This window comes from Pelodiscus sinensis, chromosome 1 (genome assembly GCF_052426305.1).
Source record: "Pelodiscus sinensis isolate ZL-2025 chromosome 1, ASM5242630v1, whole genome shotgun sequence".
NCBI classification, from domain to species: Eukaryota; Metazoa; Chordata; order Testudines; family Trionychidae; genus Pelodiscus; species Pelodiscus sinensis.
The window spans coordinates 355,812,055-355,826,111 of NC_143052.1; the positions used below are offsets into that span (position 1 = coordinate 355,812,055).

The following is a 14,057-nucleotide window of genomic DNA, read 5'->3' on the forward strand; positions in this document are numbered from 1 at the left end:
CATTATTGAGGCACAGAGCACTGAGCACCATCAAACCCGGATTCGGCATTAATAGGGTCAATTGTTCATATTTCACACTACTGAATAATAAAAATGTCGTTTTTCAGTGTGCGAAGAGCGACCAATCTCCTTTCCTCGTGAGAACAACCTCCAGCAGTGCATGTAGACTCTCACAAGAGCATTGTTGCTCCATCCAGGCATGTCTGCATTTCTACTGTGACCATCACCGTAGGTCCAGGGTACGCACTAGAAGTCAGAGGAGCAGATGGTATATTCCGGAGACATTGTTCTTCCTCAGAATTGGAGACCTTCTCCCCTGCTCCATGTCAAATTCCAACACTACACACTTCACCAACCCCTCCATCTTCATCCTGTTGGGCATTCCTGGCCTGGAGGCGGCCCATGTCTGGATCTCCATCCCCTTCTGCATCACTTATGCCATAGCCGTCTTGGGGAACTTCGCCATCCTGTTCATCGTGAAGAGAGACCCAAGACTCCATGAGCCCATGTACTATTTCCTCTGCATGTTGGCCATCACTGACCTGGTCCTCTCTACGTCCATCCTGCCTAAAATGTTGGCAATCTTCTGGTTCAGTTCCAGGGAGATCTTTTTCAACGCTTGCCTCCTGCAGATGTACTTCATTCACTGGTTCACCATAGTAGAGTCAGGGCTCTTTTCAGCCATGGCTTTGGATCGCTACGTGGCCATTTGCCATCCCCTGAGACATTCCACCATCCTGTCGAACCCTGTGGTGGTCAAGATCGTTTTGGCAGTGATGCTGCGCAGCTGTATATCCACAATGCCTTATCCCTTCCTGGCAGGGAGGTTGCCGTACTGCCGAACCCACATCATTCCCCACTCCTACTGCGAGCACATATCTCTAGCGAAGCTGTCCTGTGGTGATATACGTGTCAATAACTACTATGGTCTGTTTGTGCTCTTTACTACGATGGGTGTGGATATCATTTTCATCACTGTGTCCTACGTTCTCATCCTCACGGCCATTTTCAGACTCCCCACAAAGGACGCCCGGCTCAAGACTTTTGGCACATGTACCTCCCACCTAGGTGCCATTTTATCCTTTTACATCCCTTCTCTTTTCTCCTTTCTCGCACACCGGTTTGCCTACAATGTGCCCCTGAACTTCCACATTCTCCTCGCCAACGTGTATCTCCTGGTGCCTCCGATGCTGAACCCCATCATCTACGGGGTGAGGACCAAACAGATCCGGCACAGGCTGCTCCATCTCTTCACTCAGAAAGGGACTTGAAGTTTTCCCCTTCTACTTTGCACCTCAGAGCAATCAATCTGCAAAGATCTCCGGTGACATGGTTAGCTTCCTGCTGTTGGGAATGCCTGAAATGAGTTTCCTTACTTTTACTTTTTGATGTTTTCCTCTTAAACAGTGGCTGCGTCTAGACTGGCATGATTTTGCGGAAATATTTTTAACGGAAAAGTTTTTCCCTTGAAAGTATTTCCACAAAAGAGCATCTAGATTGGCATGGATGCTTTTGTGGAAAAGCATTCTTGCCCATAATAGACGTGCTTTTGCGCAAGAAAACTCCGATGACCATTTTAGCCATTGGGCTTTCTTGCGCCAAAAATTAAGGTGCCTGTCTACACTGGCCCTCTTGTGCAAGTATTCTTGCACAAGAGGGCTTATCCCTGAGCAGGAGTGTCAAAGTATTTGCACAAGAAGCAGCGACTTCTTACATTAGAATGTCAGTGCTCTTGTGCAAATTCAAGAGGCCAGTGTAGAGAGCTGTGAAGGTTTTGAGCAAAAGCAGACGCTTTTTGCAAAATCTTGCCAATCTAGATGCACCCTGGGTATGTCTACACTACCCCGCTAGTTCGAACTAGCGGGGTAATGTAGGCATACCGCACTTGCAAATGAAGCCCGGGATTTGAATTTCCCGGGCTTCATTTGCATAAGCGGGGAGCCGCCATAATTAAAACCCCGCTGGTTCGAACCCCGTGCAGCACGGCTACACGGGGCTCGAACTAGGTAGTTCGGACTAGGATTCCTATTCCGAACTTCCGGTACACCTCATTCCACTACCTAGTTCGAGCCCCGTGCAGCCGTGCTGCACGGGGTTCGAACCAGCGGGGTTTTAAAAATGGCGGCACCCCGCTTATGCAAATGAAGCCCGGGAAATTCAAATCCCGGGCTTCATTTGCAAGTGCGGTATGCCTACATTACGCTCCTAGTTCGAACTAGGAGGGTAGTGTAGACATACCCCCAGTGTGTCCTATTCTTCACATTTCTGCAGAACTATGTAGTAACCTGGTCTCTGCCTAAGGCTATGTCTATGCTGCAGGCTTCTTTCGGGAAAACCTTTTTCTGGAAGAGATCTTCCAAAAAAACGTCTTGTGAAAGAGAGCGTCCACACACAAAAGTGCATCAAAAGAGTAATGCCCCTTTTCCAAAGACAGAGTTCACACTGTTTGGATGCACTTCCTGAGCTTACTGTGCTGTGTCACATGACAAACTGGGGAACCTGTGTACGGAGAGTAATTTAGCTCACAGTGTGAGAACTATAGCTTGTCCTAAGATTCAACCAAGACCTTCTCCCCACTGCAACTTGAGACCATTGCTTCTCATTCTGCCATCTGTCCCCACTGAGAACAGCCTCTCTCCATCCGCTTTAGAACCTCATTCAGGGAACTGAAGGCTGCTATCAAATCCCCCTCTGTCTTCTTTTCTGCAGACTAAATAACCCACAATCCCTCAGGGTACGTTTACACTAGCCCCCTAGATCAGGGAGGCTAATGAGGTCAACCAGAATTGCAAATCAATCCCGGGATTTAAATAACCCACGCTTGATTTGCGTGTTCCCGACTGGTCGCCATTTTAGAAATTGACTAGCCTGAAATAACTGCCCGTGTCAACACGCGGCAGTGAAAGGGGCTTCCAATTTAAAGACTCTAAATCAAATTAGGTGGTAAACCTCATTGCAGGAGGAATACCACCTAATTTGATTTAGGGCTTTTAATCAGAAACCCATCTCACTGCCGCGTATAGAGGCGGGCAGTTACTTCAGGCTAGTCAATTTCTAAAATGGTGCCCGGCCAGGAACATGCAAATCAAGCGTGGGATATTTAAATCCCGAGCTTGATTTGCAATTCCGGTTGCCCTCATTATCCTCCCTAGATTGATCTTGGGGGCTGGTGGAGACGTACCCTAATCCTCTTTTCATAGGTCATGTGCTCCAGCCCCCCAATAATTTTTGTTGCCCTCTACTGACTCCTTTCCAATACTTCCTTTTTTTTCTGGAATGAGCTGTGTATATACCAGAAAGATTTCGCACAAGACAGGACCCTTCCCCTGCTTCCAGCTGTTGGGAATACTTCAAAGGACTTTCCTTATTTTTACCTTTTGATGTTTTCCTCTTACAGGGTGCATCTTACTCTTCGCACTGCTGCAGCACTATGAAGTAACCTGCTCTCTGCCTAAGGTTATGTCTACATGGCAGACTTCTTTCAGGAGAACCTTTTTCTGGAAAAGATCTTCCAAAAAATCTTCTTGCAAAAGAGAGCGTCCACACACAAAGAGCGGTGCACTTTTTTGCACTGATTGGATGCACTCTTGCAAAACAAAGCCACCCAGAACCACTTCAGGCAGCGCTTACGTTCACCAGTCACTTCCGAGTGCTGGTGCCAGAACCTAACAGAGACACATGTTTAAGGAGACCCCCTGGACAGCCGTTTCTCTGCTTCTGCTGCGTTCTTGCTGCCTCTTTGAAGGACAGCAAAGCTCTTGCTGTACCTGCTGTGGTTGCCCAGCTTTTTTGGATGCCACGGCTTTTCTCTTGATCCCATGGAGCTGGAGCTTCCCCTGGCCGTGTGATGGCCCCATAGGGCCAGACTGAAGTTTCTGCAACACTTCGTGCCAGCTGCATTTCTGGTCGTCACTGAGCTCGACTCCTCTCCCTAGGTGTGGGTGCAATACTCTTGCCACCGCAACCTTCAGTGGAGAGGCGTTTCTGGAGGCTGGACACCACTTCTGACTGATGGGACCAGCTGGTCATGAAGCGGTGGGAAGACCAGCAGTAGCTCCAAAACTTCTGCATCTGGAAGGCTCCCTTTTTGGAGCTGTGTGCCAGGATCACCCCCCCCCCTCCAGAGACACATCACCCACCTCCTGGAGAAGCGGGTTGCACTAGCCCTCTGGAAGCTCGCTACCCCTGACAACTACCAGTTGATGGACAACCAGTCCGGCATGGGGAAGTCCAATGTCAGGGCCCTCCTCCTGGAGGTAAGGCACACTGGGGCTGCAGTCCCTGTGGTGGGGAAGAGAAGGTGGGGGAGGGGGAGTCCTGGACAAGGGGGACCCTCAGAAAAGGGGGGTTAGAGGCTAGGTCTTTTGGAGTAGATGTCTGGGGGAAGCCCCATCCCCAGAGGGTTGTGCTGTCCTGCCTTCACACAACCGTGATGCTGTAGAGTGGCCTGTCAAAGGGGGTTGCCCCTGGGCAGTTTGGGACAGGTGGAGATGGTAGGGGGCAGGCAACCCCAATAGCTCAGGCACTCCCTTTCGAATTCTCTGTTTTGTGTGTTTCTTTGTCTCTTTCTGCAGCTGGTGAGGACCATCAATTTGATCCTGCTGCAGAGGGCCATGTGCCTGGGAGACCTGGACCTGATTCTGGCCAGATTTGCCACTCTGAGGTTCCCGAACTGCAGCCCAGCAATTGAAGGGACCCACATCCAGATCTGCACACCTGATCATCGAAGGGCCCACTACATTCATCGCAAGGGCTTCATTTCGATGGTGCTGCAGGCCCTGGTTGACCACCATGGAGACATTCTGGCATCTTTAGAAACTCCAGCCTGTACTGCAATCTGGAGGCAGGCACATTCCTCCCCCACCAGGACTTAGCAGTTGGGGACGTGCAGATGGCATTATGAATCGTGAGGGACATGGCCTACCCCCTCATGCCATGGTTTAAGACGCCATACACCAGCCACCTGGACCCCAGCAGGGACCAATTCATTGCCCAACTGAACCGGGTCAGGATTCAGGTTAAGTGCGCCTTCGGCGTCCTCAAGGCAGGTGTCCACTGCCTTCTAACTCGCCTCGATATGGGGAAGCACAACATCCCCGAGGTGCTTGCGGCATGTTGTGTCCTCCGCAACATTGTGGAAAGGAATGAGGAGGCCTTCCTCTCTGGGCGAGGGGCAAACACTGGCCGCAAAGGGCAAACATACCAGCAGCCAAGGACAGTTGTCATCCACCAGGCCCATCAGGCCAGGGAGCGCATCCGGGAGGCCCTGAGGGAGAGGTTCTCTCAAGGACTCCAGTAACTCTCCCCAGGGCCTACCCAATAGGAGCCTCTGGCTTGCTGCCCCATCCCTTTCCCACCACAACCCGTCCCTTCCCCTCTTCCCTGACCTCCCAATAAACACACCTCTTTGGTTTTCAACAAACAGAACTCTGTAATTTTATTACATAAGAAAGGTTGGGCAGGGGGAGGGGGGCTCACAACTGGCAGGGGAGGGCGGCAGCTCGATGTGCCTTCTTAGGTGTGGGGACCTCGTTGGAGTTGTGGTCAGGTGTGCCCGGGGAGCACAGGGGGGTGGACAGAACAGGGGGCTGGAGTTGGGTCAGGGTTGACAGGTGTATAGGGAGGGGGAACCATAGGCATCTCTTGGGGAGGAGGCATGGGCATCACCTAGAGAGGGAGCAGAGGTATAGCAGGGGCAGCAGGTGGATGAGGAATGGGAATAGCATGGGGGCAGGAGGGTGGAAGCAAGGAGCAGCAGCATCAGGCAGCTGTGCCGTCATCGGGACATAACGGCACACATGTTGTCACACCTGGTTGCGTCAACTGGTCCCAGGTGCGGTCCTGCCACTGCAAGTCCCCAAAGACCTGGAATGCCAAGGTCTGGTGGATGTCATGCAGGACACTGACGTGCTTGCATATCAGGTATTCCTGGACCCTGGTGCACCGTAGGGTCCCCCAGGCTCCGACCGGTGGCTGCAGCGGTGTGGCTCCACCCTCGTCCCAGCTGATCTGGCTGTGGAGGACACAGAAGGGCAAACGTCAAATTAAGCTACCCAACTTCAGCTAGGTGAATTACGTCATTAAAGTCGAAATAGTGTAATTTGGCTTTTGACGCTGTCTGCAGAGCAGGAAGTCGAAGGAAGAGCACTCCTCCTCTGTCTTCCCTTACTCTTCATGAAATGAGAGTAACTGGAGTTGGAGTAAGAAGTCCTCCAGCTCAACATGATTGAGCAAGAAAGGCTTGCAGTGCAGATGGGCACGATATTATTCTGAAATAAGGTCGCTGTGTAGGCGTACCCCAAGGTGGCACAGGACTCCTTCTTGTTTACATGTGGATCTGTTCTACAAGATTTTCCTTTGGTAGGTGTTTAATCCTTGAGTGAAAGGCACTGCCCAGTGTGGCGATAATGACAGAGGACAATTACTGATCTCTGATCCATTAACAACAGACTACGTCTGGAGACAGTGCTTGTGTCTCCCTTCAATCAACTTTCTCCAGGTCTGTCTATCTGCTGTCAAAACAGCCATTCAGGGTATTCCCAGGCTCCGTTAACCTCGGGAGATGGAGCTATTATTCCAAGTGTTTTCTTCCTAATTTATTACAATTTTTAATTATACACAAATATTCTGAACAGCCAACCCCTCTGAGACTCAATACAAAACAGAACTGTCTCCTCTCCCTTTGGGAGCGTCTCTTAATGGCTGTTTACTCCAGAAGCTGGATAAAAAGCCCAGAAGCAAAACCAGGCAGGTCTCCAGGCTGCTTCCATGCACGATTTTCTGTATTGAGGCTGAGAGCACCATGAGGGGATCGCTCGGAGCTGTACGGTGAGTGGTTCCCACTGCTCTGTCGGCTCTTGGCGTGGGATTGTTCAGCAGGTGCTGGGGTAAGAGATACTTGGGAAATGGTGACCTGAGAGGGATTCCCAGGGAAGTCTCTTGAAACTCAAACCTCCCAGATGGCTATTTCTTGCCCAACAAACCTAGTGAAATGATGGCATGGTAGGATCACGAGTTAGTCTGCAGCCCTTTCCACTCTGCACCGTTTAACTGCCCATGGGATGAACATCTTCTGGTCTCGCTTCATTTGAAAAGTCAGCTCAGCTGCTACATCTAAAACTGTAAGAAAAAATTTGTCCAGAATTTGCATCCGGAATGATAGTTTGACACCCATGTAAAAAAGTGCCAATGAGGTCTTCTAATTGAAAATGTTGGAGAGTCTTAGCAAAAGATGATACCACCAGCACAATCTGCAATCATCAGTCCATTTTTAATCCTTGTCCACTGAGCATTTTGCTAGCATGTTAGTGGCAAGGAGTTCCACAGGTGAGATATGTATTAAGCATGTTCTTTTATCAGACTCACATGTTCAGGCTTGTTGAAGCAAAAACTTCTCTCTGGTTTGGCTGCTAATAAACAGCTTTATTGATCAATAGGGCAAAGTGAGCCAAACGTGACCCCAGCAGAGCCGGGCCCAGTAAGGCTGTTCAGCACAATCAATCCTAGTATTTTATGCCGTTAACCAAACAAGTCTGACGTCAGGGTAAGAAGTCAAAGTGAACTTCAAAGAGGAATTATTATCAGCAAAGAAAGAAACAGGTTTTAGGGAGAAAGGGCTTCAGCTTAAAATAGTTCATAAATACATTCCAACAGCGCATCCTTCTGGCCTCGCCCCACCTCGGTGAAGGCCAGTTCCCTCCCTCTAGTATACGTGCAGACATAAGAAACTGAAATGGCTTTTGTTATACAGAATGGCTTCTCGCTAAATATGAAATAGTTTCCACAGGCTGGCTAGGTAATTCAGCGCTCCATATTTCTTGTGGTGTGCGCAAAGCAAATATAAATGTTGATCTGGTTTCTTTTTCAATAGCTTTATAGAGTTCAAGGCCAAAAATGGCCACTAGGACATCCAGCCAGTCCTTCTGTGTCACACAGGCCATGACATTTCACCCAGTTACTTCTGTAGTGAGCTCCACAGCTTGTTTTTCTCTAAGACCTGGTGAACACTGGGATTTTCTCTAAGGCCGTGTCCAGACTCAGGGGTTTTTTCGGGAAAAGTAGCCTTTTCCCGAAAAAACTTCCCCTGCGTCCAGACTCAAGCCGCGTTCTTTCGAAATTATTTCGAAAGAACGCGGCTTTTCTTTCGATGGCGGTAAACCTCAATTTACGAGGAAGAACGCCTTCTTTCGAAAGTTCCTCTTTCGAAAGAAGGCGTTCTTCAATGTAAAGAGGCCGTCTTCGAAAGAGAGCATCCAGACTCGCTGGGTGCTCTCTTTCGAAAAAGCGGATTTCTCTTTCGAAAGATCCGCCTGCAGTCTAGATGCGATCTTTCGAAAGAGGCTCTTTCGAAAGAAGCCTGCAGTCTAGACATAGCCTAAGAGAACCATACAGCCCCTTAGATTAGTGTCATCTGCAAAATCAGCCGCTTTTCCGGAAAACCTTGCCAGCTGTCTACACTGGCCACTTGAATTTCCGCAAAAGCACTGACTTCCTACTGTAAGAAATCAGTGCTTTTTGCGGAAATACTATGCTGCTCCCGTTCAGGCAAAAGCCCCTTTTGCACAAAACTTTTGCGCAAAAGGGCCAGTGTAGACAGCTCAGATTTGTTTTGCTCAAAAAAGCCCCGATGGCAAAAACGGCGATCGGGGCTTTTTTGAGCAAAAGCGCGTCTAGATTGGCACCAACGTTTTTCCACAAAATGTGCCAATCTAGATGTGCTTTTCCGCAAATGCTTTTAATGGAAAACTTTTCCGTTAAAAGCATTTCCGGAAAATCATGCCAGTCTAGACGTAGCCCTCGTGTTTCCTGAGATTTTCCAACTCTTCTCTGGTGTTGTTTGAACCTATTGCCTCTTGTCCCACCTGCTGTGAGTAGGCAGAAAAGGGAAATGAAAGTCTCCATTATTTGTATGGCCGTCTTTTAAGAATCTGAAAACCACCGTCATGCCCCGCTTCAATGTCTTCATTTTTTAACTAACCCTCTCTAGTTTCCTCAATGTTTGCTCAGATGCTTTGTGTCCACCCTGTGGATCACCTTTGCCTCCCACCTCTGGATCCTTTAGGTCAGTGGTCTCCAACCATTTTACACCCAAGATCACTTTTTAAGTCTCAGAACAGGCGAAGATCTACTGCCCCGCCCCTTCCTTGAAGCCCCGCCCTCTCTATTCTCCTCCTCTCCATCACTTGCTATCCCCAGCCCTTATACACTCTGTTAAACAGTTTATTTTTAAATTATGCAATATATAAAATTAAAATCACGTTTATAGTTATGAAATAAATGGTCTGTTTTTAATTCATGCTATTTAAATGTCAAATGAAGCATTTACAATTATACATTTTGTTCTCTGCTATTTTGTAAATCTAAAATCAAGTATTGATAATTATAACAAATAATTATAACAAATAATAATAACAAAGTCTCAGTGTGACACCTGTGACTGAACAGAATCTGCCAGTGTCCACCTCCTGCCTATGGAACCCATCCCAATGTTTCCCCACCCTCCTAGAGAAATTTCTTTCCCTAATATCTAACCTAGACCAGCCCTGTAATCAGTTTGCTTCCCCTACGCTGTGCATCCACATCCTTTCTAGAGTGGAGGGCCCAGAACTGGACACAATGTTCCAGATGTGGCTTCACCAGTGCTGAATAAAGGGGAATAATCACTTCTCTAGATCTTCTGGCAGCGCTCCTCCTAATGCAACCTAGTATACCGTTAGTCTTCTTCACTACAAGGGCACACTGTTGACTTCTTATCTACTGTAACCCCCAGATTTTTTTCTGCTGAAGTGCTACTTAGCCAGTCGGTCCCCAGCCTGTAGCAATCCTTGAGTTTCTTCTGTTCCAAGTGCAAGACTCTGCCCTTGGCCTTGTTGAACCTCATCAGATTTCTTTTGGCCCAATCCTCCCATTTGTCTAGCTCACTGTGGACCCTATCCCTGCCCTCCAATGTATCTACCTCTCCCCCTAGATTAGTGTCATCTTCAAACTTGCTGTGGGTGCAATCCATCCCCTCATCCAGGTCATTAATAAAGCTGTTGAACAAATCCAGCCCTAGAACCAATTCTTCAGGCACTGCACTTGAAACCATCTGCCAAGCAGACATTGAGTATTGATCACTACCTGTTGGAGCCAACTATCCGGCCAGCTTTCTATCCACCTTCCAGTCTCCTTACCCAATCCATACTTCCTTAACTTGATAGCAAGGATACTGTGGGAGAGCATATGAAAAGCTTTGCTAAAGTCAAGATATATCACGCCCACCGATTTCCCCACGTCCACAGAGCCAGTTACTTTTTCATAGAAGCTAGTCAGATTGCTCAGGCAGGACAATCCATTTTGACGATTCGTGAACACTTTCCCCACTTCCAAGTGCTACAAAATGGATTCCTTGAGGATCCCCCCCATGATTTTTATGGGGACACAGGTAAGGCTGAGGGATCTGTAGTTCCCTGGATTGTCCTTCTTCCCTTTTTAAAAGATGGGCACTATATTTGTCAGTCAGGTCTATTCTTTATATTCTTCTTAACCTTCATATACCCCCTTCTTTCTCTATTCGCAACTGAATAGTTCCAGGTATTTCAGTCTGTCTGCAATAGGGAGCCTCCCCCATTCCAAGAACCTCTCTGAACAATCCCCTTTATCTCTGCTAGCAGCTGATGATCCTGGCCCATGTCCTGGCAAAGGTTTGACTTGAGTAACCAGGCACTTGGGACTCTCCTTACGACATTGACTTTTGAGCCTGAGGGAGGTTGTTCCAGCATTGGAGATGTTTAAGAGCAGGTTAGACAGGCACCTGTCAGGGATGATCTACATGGTGCCCGGTCCTGCCGTGCGGACAGGGGACTGGACTCGATGACGTCTCCAGGTTCCTTTAGGCTCTGGGATTCTAGAATTGTAGGCTTCAGTGCTTTACAGGCCAATGAGGGATAACCAGAGTCCACAATGTTGTTTCTTGCTGAGTCCTACTATAGTTTTTGAAGTTGTGATGTGCAGGCATTATTGAGGCACAGAGCACTGAGCACTATCAAACCCGGATTCGGCATTAATAGGGTCAATTGTTCATATTTCACACTTCTGAATAATAAAAATGTCGTTTTTCAGTGTGCGAAGAGCGACCAATCTCCTTTCCTCGTGAGAACAGCCTCCAGCAGTGCATGTAGAGTCTCACACTAGCATTGTTGCTCCATCCAGGCATGTCTGCATTTCTACTGCGACCATCACCGTAGGTCCAGGGTACGCACTAGAAGTCAGAGGAGCAGATGGTATATTCCAGAGACACTGTTCTGCCTCAGAATTGGAGACCTTCTCCCCTGCTCTATGTCAAATTCCAACACTACACACTTCACCAACCCCTCCGTCTTCATCCTGTTGGGCATTCCTGGCCTGGAGACGGCCCATGTCTGGATCTCCATCCCCTTCTGCATTACTTATGCCATAGCCGTCTTGGGGAACTTCGCCATCCTGTTCATTGTGAAGAGAGACCCAAGACTCCATGAGCCCATGTACTATTTCCTCTGCATGTTGGCCATCACTGACCTGGTCTTGTCTACCTCCATCCTGCCTAAAATGTTGGCAATCTTCTGGTTCAGTTCCAGGGAGAGCTTTTTCAACGCTTGCCTCCTGCAGATGTACTTCATTCACTGGTTCACCATAGTAGAGTCAGGGCTCTTTTCAGCCATGGCTTTGGATCGCTACGTGGCCATCTGTCATCCCCTGAGACATTCCACCATCCTGTCGAACCCTGTGGTGGTCAAGATCGTTTTGGCAGTGATGCTGCGCAGCTGTATATCCACAATGCCTTATCCCTTCCTGGCAGGGAGGTTGCCGTACTGCCGAACCCACATCATTCCCCACTCCTACTGCGAGCACATATCTCTAGCAAAGCTGTCCTGTGGTGATATACGTGTCAATAACTACTATGGTATGTTTGCAGTCTTTACTACGATGGGTGTGGATATCATTTTCATCACTGTGTCCTATGTTCTCATCCTCAGGGCCATTTTCAGACTCCCCACAAAGAATGCCCGGCTCAAGACTTTTGGCACATGTACTTCCCACCTTTGTGCCATTTTATCCTTTTATATCCCTTCTCTTTTCTCCTTTCTCGCACACCGGTTTGGCCACAATGTGCCCCTGAACTTCCACATTCTCCTTGCCAACGTGTACCTCCTGGTGCCTCCGATGCTGAACCCCATCATCTACGGGGTGAGAACCAAACAGATCCGGGACAGGCTGCTCCGTCTCTTCACTCATAAAGGGATTTGAAGTTTTCTCCTTGTACTTTGTACCTCAGAGCAATCAATCTGCAAAGATCTCCGGTGACATGGTTAGCTTCCTGCTGTTGGGAATGCCTGAAAGGACTTTCCTTACAATGACTTTTCGATGTTGGGAATTCCTCAAGGGGCTTTCCTTACTTTTACCTTGCAATGCCCTTTTTCCAAAGAGAGTGTTCACACTGTTTGGATGCACTCTCACAAAACAAAGCCACCCAGAACCACTTCAGGCAGCGCTTAATGAATCTGCAAAGATCGCCAGACACATTTTCCTGGATCGGTGTCTGGGCTGTCACATAGGGTATGTCTACACTACAAAGTTAGTTCGAACTAAAGGACGTTAGTTCGAACTAACTTTAATAGGTGCTACACTAGCGCTCCGCTAGTTCGAATTTGAATCGAACTAGCGGAGCGCTTAGTTCGAACTAGGTAAACCTCATTTTACGAGGACTAACGCCTAGTTCGAACTAGCTAGTTCGAACTAAGGGCTGTGTAGCCCTTTAGTTCGAACTAGTGGGAGGCTAGCCCTCCCCAGGTTTCCCTGGTGGCCACTCTGGCCAACACCAGGGAAACTCTATGCCCCCCTCCCGGCCCCGGACCCCTTAAAGGGGCACGGGCTGGCTACGGTGCCCGTGCCAGGTGCAAGCCTGCCAGCACCCAGCTAGCAGACCCTGCACCTGGCACGGCACAGAGCCACCCACCCGATGCCCCCCAGCCCACCCCCTCTTGCCGGGACCAGGCTGGCGGCTCCCGGGAGCTTGCCCTGGACCGCAAGAGGCGGGCACCTTCCTGGGCTAGTGCGGACATCGTGGACCTCGTCCACGATCTCCGCACTAGGCACAGGAAAGTGGCCGTCTAGGGCAGGAGAGCTGCCAGCCTGGCCACCCAGGACCAGGTGTGCATGAAAATCAAGGGGGTCCACTGAGACCCCCGACACTGAGCCCTGAGCTTACAATGGCCGTACTGGGTCAGACCAAAGGTCCATCTAGCCCAGTAGCCTGTCTGCCAACAGCGGGCAACCCTAGGGACCCTGGAGGGGATGGACCGAAGACAATGACCAAGCCATTTGTCTCGTGCCATCCCTCTCCAGCCTTCCACAAACTTTGGGCAGGGACACCACTCCTACCCTCTGGCTAATAGGACTCCATGGACCCAACCTCCATCACTTTATCGCACTTCCCTTTAAACTCTGTTCTAGTTGTAGCCTTCACAGCCTCCTGCAGCAAGGAGTTCCACAGGTTAACTATTTGCTTTGTCAAGAAGAACAACTTTCTCTTACTAGTTTCAAGCCTGCTACCCATTCCTTTCCTTTGGTGTCCTCTAGTCCTTCTTGATGGGAACTCAGGAAGAACTTTTCTGAATGCACCCTCTCCACCCAACCCCTGCTTTTAGAGACCTCTATCCTGTCCCCCCTCCGTCTCCTCTTTTCTAAGCTGAACAGTCCCAGTCTCTGTAGCCTTTCTTCATCTGGGACCTGTTCCCAACCCCTGATCATGTTAGTTGCCCTCCCCTCTCCCAGCCTTTCTCTTCCCCTCTCCCACCTCCTTTTCCCAGTCTCCCCCAGTTTTTTTCAATAAAGACAGAGTCAATGTTGGAAGGAACGTTATCTTTATTTTGTACATCAATAAGAAGGGGGGCTAAGGAAGGGTAAGTGGAAGGAGGTGAGGGAGGAATGGGGTACGAGCCCCCGATGGGGAGGACTGGGCTGGCTCTGCGGGCTTCTGGGGGTGGAAGCTCTCCTGCAGCCCCCCAATTACTCCCTCTCCCCAGATGGCAGCCTGCGGC

At 49.2% G+C, this 14,057-nt stretch overlaps 2 protein-coding genes across 2 annotated transcripts; both read left to right on the forward strand.

Moving 5' to 3' along the window:
* The first annotated feature begins 323 nt into the window (after positions 1-323).
* Positions 324-1,271, forward strand: LOC102456500 (olfactory receptor 52E4-like). Its single transcript, XM_006111283.4, has one exon. The coding sequence runs from the start codon at positions 324-326 to the stop codon at positions 1,269-1,271; it is 948 nt and encodes a 315-aa protein (XP_006111345.2).
* Positions 1,272-11,316: 10,045 nt separating this feature from the next.
* On the forward strand, positions 11,317-12,264 carry LOC142830604 (olfactory receptor 52R1-like). Its single transcript, XM_089772096.1, has one exon. It carries the CDS (start codon positions 11,317-11,319, stop codon positions 12,262-12,264), a length of 948 nt encoding a protein of 315 aa, XP_089628222.1.
* The last annotated feature ends 1,793 nt before the right edge of the window (positions 12,265-14,057 follow it).

Coding starts and splice junctions, on each gene's coding strand:
- LOC142830604 (XM_089772096.1), top strand. CDS start 11,317: ATGTCAAATTCCAACACTACACACTTCACCAACCCCTCCGTCTTCATC.
- LOC102456500 (XM_006111283.4), top strand. CDS start 324: ATGTCAAATTCCAACACTACACACTTCACCAACCCCTCCATCTTCATC.